Raw genomic sequence first — 9,794 nt, 5'->3', positions numbered from 1 at the left:
ATTCTTCTCCATACCTTACAATTTAGTGGAAAGATACATGAGGGATTACATGAAAATTGACCCTTGGCATAACAAAAATATGTTACTGCATCATTTGACAGCAAGGAAAACTGTCTTCCTGTCTGTGTAATATTGCACTCATCATTAAAACAACCTGCTGTATTATAGCATTCCTGTGTAGTAACACCACTTTCTGTGTCTCTCAAACTGACTATGTTAATAAAAAGCTTTCTATTTGTCTTTGATGTGTGGGATGTGAGCCTACTGATTATTCTGAAAATTAATTCCTTCTTGTAGTGTAATTTGCTGTTCAGTATAATCATACTTTTGGATCCTATGTGGCAGTGCTAAGCTAAAAGCTAGTTAAACAGAAGTATCAGGTGATGGTTCAACAGGACAGTCTTGGTAAAATTCCTCTTGTACTTTACATGGAATGTCAGTGGTGTTTTACCATCTGTGATTACCCCTCCTTGAGCTCTGAAAAGACAACAGAAAATTCAGATGCTGAAGTTCAGGGTGGTGTTTATCACAGCCTGTAGTAGGGAAAAGTAACACTGGAAGCATCCAAAGGGGAAAAAATAAACTACTCTCACTGTCAGGAGTGATGTGTGTGTGTGTGTGTGTGTGTGTGTGTGTGTGTGTGTGTGTGTTCAATACCCAAAGTGATCTCATGCCACTAAATGGCATATAGTAACACTAAAGAGAAGAGATGCATGCTCCTTCTTCAGAGGAGTCAAAAGGACTAGAAATTAAGAGGCATGAATAAAGCTGGAAGTTGACATCTTAAAAGAGTCTTCAAAACCATGTCCCACACCAGAAATTGGAAGTAGATTAGCTGTTTCAGTGTGGTACTGTCAGTGCCTGGTACTTTAAAGATGGTGTTTTATTAAATCAGTGATTTTCTTTGAGGATTTTTCATGTCGAGTGGTTGCAGGAGCTCAGTCAGTGGTGGGACAGATGTTTCTGTGCTATGTTTGTCATGCAGAATAGATATACTATAAGAATTGGTAATTTTTTTATGCTGACTGCTGGCTGAATTAATCCCACAGCCTTTTAAAAATTTATTTTCAAGTGTTGTGTGATCCGCCTAAATGTTATGGTAATCCGTTAAATACCGCTGTACAGTTTGGACTCTGAACTCACTTTGTTAGATGCAACGGTTGTAAGTTTCCAATTAACTAAAAATTAAGCATTAACTGGAATACCTTAATTGAAAAAATATGAAAACATTTTAATTAGTTTTTACAATTAGAAATTAATAAGTAAGTACTACTAATTAGCTGCCGCAAAGTTGTACCTTGACTCCCTCTCTAAACATCTGCAGTGCCTAGGGCCTTTCTTAAATTACTCAAGCATGACCATTTCTTTCAGCCACATTAACTTTCTGTAGCAAGTGTTACTGAGCTTGTTCAAGCACAATTTGCTTATGTTATGCCTTTTTGCTTACTCACATGACTGAAGTACTTTTCTCTCCATGCAGTGGCATTGCTAAGTCCCTGGGTTGCAGAGAAACATGCTAGGAATACAGATTATAGCTTTCATATTTTGTTTCTGTGGGCTGGGGGCTGCTATTGCTGCTACCGCATCAAATGAGTGGAAAGTCACAAGTCGAGCATCATCTGTTATCACTGCAACCTGGGTTTTCCAGGGTCTTTGGATGAACTGTGCTGGCAACGCACTGGGTGCTTTTCACTGCAGACCTCACCTTACTATCTTCAAAGTAGAAGGTAAGTGAGTGTAATTTAACTGGATTATATGGAGAGCTACATGTATTGCAAAGATGTGGGCCTGAGGAGAAAAAATATTATCTTGTCTTGTCCAAGAGGTCATGATTAAAGCATTGTGATGAGTGTAAGTAAAGGATATTATAGGCAGAATATCAGAAACAACTCTGCAGAAATTATATGTATTCCAAGAAAAACAGTAAGCTCTTCTGGGTGGTTGGAAATAGGCAATAAGTATACTGAACAGAGTTCCAGTAAATATGCTATCAGTAACAAACCAGTGTTAGCAGTGAGATGGACTAAAAACTCTCTCCAGCTTTAATTTCCATGTGAAAATAAGCATCCTCCTTGCTGGATAGGCAAGGAAACGTATCTGTGACAGCTATCATGACTCCTTTTACTATCTAAGAAAATAGGATAGCACAGAATTGTGCCCACAATTACTTTGCAAATGTTCATATGCTGGGAATTAAGTAAGTGTGCATATACTTGCTGTATCACAGGCTAATATTTTATCTTTAATGACCAAAGGTGTGCTATTTCAGGATGTCCATTTTAACAAAAAGTGTTGGGTTTGGAAGCTTTCTATCAGAGCGTGAAAACAAAAAAGGTCTTCTTGCCTTATATCAGGAACAGGTTTTCTCAGAGACAGATTCTAGCTAGAAGTTTACTATGCAATGCATTTTCTTTTTGTGCTCTGTGTGTAAACCAATAAATGAAGAAGTTTGTTTTCTATTTGTTGCAAGGTAGTATTTTCAGTGAAACTATCTATAAGCGCTCACGAGGACAAGGGCAGAGGGACTGCTCTCTCCTGCATGTGGGCAGCTTACGAGCAAGATGGAGTCAGGCTAGAGTAGGAAAAAGGGAATTAAAACACTGCTGTTTTAGGGAACTAGAAAAGAAATCCAGGCTAGACAGAACTAGTCTTGCAAGACTTCTATGAGACAGAAAGAAGCACATTTCTAAGATGTTAACAATCAAGTATAAAACGTAGTGTTGCACAGTTGTTACCATATTGCATAAACCCTGTAGCACACATCTCACACACTACCTATAGACACAGGAATACACTGTGTGCTGGGACATACAGATTGATTCTTACACGCACAGAGGATTTTGAGACAAAACTCAGCACCATTTTTGTAAAATAACAGTAAAGAACATCTCAAATCACATATGAGGGACATGAATGGGTGAGAACAGTTTCACTTATTTTAAAGAATGCTGTTCATCAAAAATTACTTATAAGGCATGTAAATCCACACGTATGCTTTATAAGTTAATAGTATATATTTTCAAATAACCACATATGCATTACTTCTGCTGAGAAAGGAAAAAAAAACAAGAACTCTTCTTCTAAGGCACATATGATCAAACTTGTTTAAAGTAATATAGAGTACATTAGTAACATGAAACTACCCTTATTGCTATTATTAGTAGTACAAAAGCTGCTTTCAGAATTATCAGCTGTAATCCATTTGACACTGTATTGTCACTATTATTTTGAATCACTGGGGACTGTAATTTCAATAACAAAAATACACATCACTGTGTACACATCCTTTAAATATACACTTAGGCTTTTGAGTAAGATTTTGCCTATTTGTTGTTTAGGGTAACATGGACAAGAAATTCACAACAAATGAAATTACCATGCTCTTGTTAGAGTGTAGCAAGTTGCTGTACTGGCATTTAGGCAGTCTAATTTTAACCTACCAGTGCACACACCAGCAAAGGGTAATGTTACACATAGCATAAACACTACAGGGAAGGAGTGAGGTATTTTGTCTGGAAAACCTGCTAAACATAAACTCCTGGTAATCCAAGGAAAACAAGAGTTCAACAGGGAAAGAGTTTTGCACTGTCACTTCATCCTAAATTGTAAAGCAATAAAATGCTCAGATTAAAGAAGCAATGAACTCCCATCTCTGTTTTAAGAGGTTCAATACACCATAATTACACTATGTGCTGGGTTAGGAACTGGCTGGAGGGCCGGGCCCAGAGAGTGGTAGTGAACAGTGCCACATCCAGCTGGCGGCCAGTCACCAGTGGTGTCCCCCAGGGATCAGTGCTGGGCCCTGTCCTCTTCAACATCTTCATCGATGATCTGGATGAGGGGGTCGAGTCAGTCATCAGCAAGTTTGCAGATGACACCAAGTTAGGGGCAGATGTTAGTCAGTTAGAGGGTAGAAAGGCTCTGCAGAGGGACCTCGACCGACTGGACAGATGGGCAGAGTCCAATGGGATGGCATTCAACAAGTCCAAGTGCCAGGCGCTGTACTTTGGCTATGGCAATCCCATGCAGAGCTACAGGCTGGGTTTGGAGTGGCTGGAGAGCTCCCAAACAGAGAGGGACCTGGGTGTGCTGATCGACAGCCACCTGAATATGAGCCAGCAGTGTGCCCAGGTGGCCAGGAGGGCCAATGGCATCCTGGCCTGCATTAGGAATAGTGTGGCCAGCAGGAGCAGGGAAGTCATTGTGCCCCTGTACTCTGGTTTGGTCAGGCCGCACCTTGAGTACTGTGCCCAGTTCTGGGCCCCTCAGTTTAAGGACATCGAAACACTTGAATGTGTCCAGAGAAGGGCAACAAGGCTGGTGAGAGGCCTTGAACACAAGCCCTATGAGGAGAGGCTGAGGGAGCTGGGATTGTTTAGCCTGGAGAAGAGGAGGCTCAGGGGTGACCTCATTGCCCTCTACAACTACCTGAAAGGTGGTTGTAGCCAGGAAGGGGTTGGTCTCTTCTCCCAGGCAACCCGCACCAGAACAAGGGGACACAGTCTCAAGCTGCGCCAGGGGAGGTTTAGACTCGAGGTGAGGAGGAAGTTCTTCACCGAGCGAGTCATTCGTCATTGGAATGGGTTGCCCAGGGAGGTGGTTGAGTCATCGTCCCTGGAGGCGTTCAAGAGGGGATTGGACGTGGCACTTGGTGCCATGGTCTAGTCATGGGGTCTGTGTTGATAGGTTGGACTCGATGATCCTCGAGGTCCTTTCCAACCTAAGTGATACTGTGATACTGTGATACTGTGATAATTACTGGCATAGTGACATTGGGGTAGGCTGGCAATATAACTTGTTCTTCCACATGTTTATAATTTTATGGAGCCTATATGCACTTTGCCATATAGCCAAAGATAACTGCTACACAAGCTCCTCCTTCCATTCTTACGTATCCACCTTCAGGTTACCTCATAGAAAGCAATAGCAGTAAATAACATAAGTCAATTCTGCTCCAAAGCAGATTAATTTGATCATTCCAGTTTCAATTGCAGTTTTGGGAGATTTCCACAGGAAAGGCTTCTACAAAAGCCCTATGAAGTTTTAAGATTGTTTTTCCTGTTTAAATCACAGTAAATGAAAAAAAAAACAAACTACTCCAGAGGTCTTTCTCTGAGCAGGATTACTCTGCAGTCAGAGGCAGTGTGTAGGTATTTACTAAAACTGACTTTCAGATAAAGGACTAATTATGCTAACAGGAGAACAGACAAGGCAGTAAGAGCATGGCTGCTGTAACCCAGCCCACCTACAGAACTTGAGGTGTTAATGTTTCTGGAAGTCTGGGTTCACATGGCCACGGTACTAACGTATCTAAGCTAGGTGGGCTGTTCCCAAATGTACATTCCCATGCACAGCCACAGTGTACTCTGCTGCAGTGATGGAAACATTCAGATGAAAGATCTTGGAGGAGTGCAATGTCTTTAGTGTAGCACAAGTTGTAATTGTGTTGTAGCTACAGTCATTTAAGGCAATGTTTGTGGGAAGAAGCAATATCTTTTATTAAATCAGCTGCTTTGGGAGAAGTATGTAGTAAAGTCATTCATCAGATCTGACACAGATGCATCAAGTTTCAAGCTAAATATTATCTGGGAACATCATCTCTTCAGTTAACTTGGTTATGATTATCAGTGCACATGATATACTTGTGGAAATTTTATGATCTTTAAACTCACCCAGTCAATAAGTGCCAGAAAATAAAACTAACAAAGAGACAATATTGCTTAACCAAATCACTAAACTCTAATTAACCTCTCAGTCCTTGCCAGTAAGAAAGTCTCATAAAGATCCTTCAAAGGTTGACCCTATGAACTTAAACTCCTGATTCCATTCGAGTCAGAGCTGTTGCAGACTCCAGAAGGACTTCTCATGGTAGAGTTTCCATCCATCCTGACTCTGGATAACTCAGAGCTCCATAAGCTCCAAATTTACTTCTCATTCCTCTCCTTTTTATCATGACTCTCTGTTTTTTCATGCTATGCATTCAGAGGGGTGTGCCAGAAGGTAGAATAGATGTGCTTCTTTGAGCCTTTGGTTATTTGAGCACCAGATATTCTGCTGGCATCTCTTTATCTTGCTAGTTCCTGTTTTAATAGATCCAGATGGGGCAAGTAGTGCTATGAGAATGGAAAGGGCAATGTCCAGGCATTTTGGATCACAGCAGCAGGCAGATTAAGAGCTGCCATTTCATGAACCTGCCATTGTAATGCAGCTAAGGAGTGGAAGGAAGTTGAAACAAGGCAACTACTATTGCAGCACCTGTATCCAAAACAGCTTTGCATAGTCAAACCACTATTTGAGTTCATTAGGATGTGGAGATCAATGCTTCAGCGTGAGACCAGCAACTTTCCGAGAAGGCTCAACCTAGAGCAGAAAAGGACAGACAGGAGAGCTTTGCTCACTAGATGGAAACTTACTGCTAGGGAAGTCACACTGCCAGTTGACAGTAAGCCAGACCTGCTACCTGATTGCTCCCCACAGTCTATCAGAACCCCATGCCCTGTCCTGCCCATTTCCCGCTGTCCATTCCCTGCCTACTTTCCGCGCACTGCTTGCTCCGTGATCGCTATTTAGTCCCTGCCTGCTGACTGCCCACTGCTTGGCCCCTGTTGGCTACTTGCTGTCTGCCCGCTCCCTTCCTGCTCTTCATCGACTGCTTGCCCCCTGCCCCTGCCCTCTGCCTGCCCGCTGCCTGCCCACTGGCGCCTGCGGGAGGGAGCTCCTCTCTCCATGGTGCTGCAGGCTCAGACCCGGGAAGTGCCGTTCGTGCCCGGGGGTGGGGGCCGCAACGCCCGGATCGGAGCAACGAGCCCCTTCTCGTCCTGAACAGGCAGCGTCGCTCTCCCTCGGGTTGTCCCTGGATGAGAGTCACGGCAAAGCAGCAGCAGAGTGCACTTTTGGGAGGTCGAAAGAGGGTGAGGGCCAGGCTGTCAGCCGGGGGTGAAACGGCTATGGCCGTCAGCAGGAAGAGACAAATCAGGGGTGTGGCTGGGGTTTCTTCAAGCTGATGAAGTTTGTCAAAGGAATAGAGTCATAGAAGCCTAATATTGAGGTTAGAGGACGACTGTGTCTCAGAACTTTCCTGTAGCAAGGAAGTCCTTTTATAAAAATGAAAGGAGTTAGAGCTGATTTGTGTTTGACAGACGAAGACATCCCTCTGCTGAGTTTTTCTGCCCAAGGAGTACAATATCCATTTGCAGATTTAGAACAACCAAAGAAAAAACCCAACATTGGCAACATTACATCAACAAAAAAAAACAAACAAACCATGCATTAGGATCAAAAGTGCAAATTTGTGAAACAAGATTGCTGAAATGCAGGTTTGGTTCCTAGAGGAAGTTGGTAATGAACTGGAGGTCATGAGACTTTGCGGCAATATACAACAAATGTTTTTTAAATCTTTTGTATTTTATATTATTACCCAGCCTCTCCCTTCTCCCCACCCCCAAAAGGTGGAACAAGAAAGTTAATTAAATAGTTCAGCTTAGGTAGGAGTCAGTTCGAGGTGGTTTCGAGTAAGGGAAGGAACCGATTCACATGTAGCAGAGCCATTCACAAAGCAGAGAGGCAGCAGCCCCTTCAAGAACAGATATGGAGTGAAGGGGGGGAGTTAACTCCCAAGTATCCAAGAGATTTTCCCTCAGGAAAATCCTGCAGTGGCTTTGTCGTAGAGCTGGAGTAAAACCCAGGGCTTCAATGAAGATGGTAAGTTCCAGAGGAAATATCCAGAGCCCAGAAATCCCCAAAGAGGGAGGACAACTCTATGAAATCTGGATTCTTGGATCTCAGAGCTGAAACATGGATTACAAATTTTGAAGCTGTTTACAAAGAATCCTACTGCTAAAATTTATTTTCTCTTTGAGTTCTTTGTTTCCAAGATTTTAATCTAGAAGCTCTGAAAAATGCATTAATCTAAACCACAATGAATCATTATTTACAGCTATTTACTATGAAGATTGGCTCTGGCCAATTACTAGAACCAGAGCAGTCCAGAGCTATGAGGCAGACTGGGAAGAGGTGTGTCTACTGGGGGGACCTGCAGCCAGAAAGATACACAAAGGGAGTCCAAGAACTTCAGGACTAGACTGCACGGGGCCAGCTGGAAAACACTGAGGGTGGAGGCTTTCACAGGCAGCTGCCAGTTTTAGTGGAGAATCTGCCAGCAGGTTACAAAGGACAGACTCTGACACTGCTTTAAAATCTGCAGGATTCCAGGAAAACATAAGGCATGGCAGAACAGTTCTCTTGTTTACACCTGGCAATTGGACAGTATCTCTGCAATCCCCATTTTGTGCTATAAGCCTTCTGTCTTCCCTCCTTTATACAAGGGCAGAGGTTACAGTGCTGAGATTTTTTTTCACTTTTGCCAAGGCCCAGATAAGAATAATGCTGCTTCAGAATAATGCTTCAGTCATCCTTACAGATTTCTGCCTGGTGGACAGTCCCCCAGAGGTGGTTCTCCTTTGCAGAAAAACAGCAAGGGAATCTGGAGGGTGCGGCATGCTGCTATTTGCTAGTGTGGTTCCATTGCAGCTGGTGCAAGGATGGGAATAGAAAGCCTGTTATTTGGGCATTAATAACAAAGCTCTTTCATCTTCTAATACTCACGCCAGGATAGATTGTTATCTCTGCTTTGCTTTTAGCTTTCTTTGATTACTCCTACATAGCAGCAGAGAATGTACTGCAAAATGAATAGGACTCAGCAGTAATTGGTATGCAGCCAATGTCTTAAAATACCTCTGTTCGAGCAGGTTTTGTACCCTGGTCTGCCTTGTAAGCACTGAGATGGGGTGAGGGGAGCTTCACCTATAGCATGTGCTGAGGAGTCTAAGGCAAATACACCTCCTTCTAATTATTTTAGCAGTTGTGCTACAATCACAACTTCAGTCACATTTACAGAGATATAATCCACCTCATTTTCACAAGCCCCTGCAGCAGGAGGGGAAAGGAGATCTAGCAAAACCAGCTGCGGTTGGTGGATGGGTGAGAGGAGGAGGACTGAAATGCAAATCACTAAAGCTGATGATTTTGGAATTCACACTGATGAGACTTAAGATTTTAAATCTAGCCTTCTAGCACATATGATTTCAGGGGGGTGGTGTAATTGGGAGGTAAATCTAGTTGGAAGCCTGTAGTTAGCAGTGCTCCCCAGGGGGTGAGTACTTGGTCCAGTCTTGTTCAACATACTCATGAGTGACCTGGAAGAAAGGATAGAATGTACCTTCAGCAGGTTTGCTGATGATACAAAACTGGGAGGAGAGGCTGAGACACCAGAAGACTATGAAGCCATTCAGAAAGACCTGAACAGGCTGGAGAGTTGGCTAAAGAGGAGCCTAAAGAAGTTCAGGCAATGGCAAATGTAGGGTCCTGCACCTATGGAGAAATAATCCCATGTGCTAGTGCAGGTTAGGGGGATGACCTGCTGGAGAGCAGCTCCTATGGAGAAGGACCTGTGACTCCTGGCAGACAATAAGTCAAGAAGCCAGTAATGTGCCTTTGTGGCCAAGAAGGATAATAGTATCTTGGGGCACATTAACAATAGTGTGGCCAGCAGGTCAAGGGATGCTCTCCTCTCCCTCTACTCTGTGCTCATGAGGCCCAGCCCTGCAGTACTGTGTCTAGTTCTGGGGCTCCACAGTTCAAGAGAGACAGGGAAACTGCTGGAGGAGAGTCCGAGGAAGGGCCACAAAGATGAGTTGGAACATCTCTTTTACAAGGAAAGGCTGAGAGACCTGGAGATTTTTAGCATGCAGAAAAGACTGAGAGAGATCTTACCAATTGTTTAGAATAGAATAAAG

At 43.2% G+C, this 9,794-nt stretch overlaps 1 protein-coding gene across 1 annotated transcript in view; it reads left to right on the top strand.

The window, feature by feature from the left end:
- Nucleotides 1-1,469: 1,469 nt before the first annotated feature.
- CLDN10 (claudin 10) overlaps nucleotides 1,470-9,794 on the top strand; it is a 68,343-nt gene continuing 60,018 nt past the window's right edge. The window contains exon 1 of the mRNA XM_068169030.1: nucleotides 1,470-1,727. Within this exon, the coding sequence (XP_068025131.1) occupies nucleotides 1,514-1,727 (214 nt within the window). The 5' untranslated portion in view covers nucleotides 1,470-1,513. The remainder of the gene's footprint in view (nucleotides 1,728-9,794) is intronic.

This window comes from Melanerpes formicivorus, unplaced genomic scaffold (assembly GCF_026170545.1).
Source record: "Melanerpes formicivorus ecotype bairdi unplaced genomic scaffold, bMelFor1.0.p_v2 SCAF_1, whole genome shotgun sequence".
Taxonomy (NCBI): Eukaryota; Metazoa; Chordata; class Aves; order Piciformes; family Picidae; genus Melanerpes; species Melanerpes formicivorus.
The sequence above is the reverse complement of the archived record's forward strand: the minus strand, read 5'-3'. Positions and strand labels throughout refer to the sequence as shown.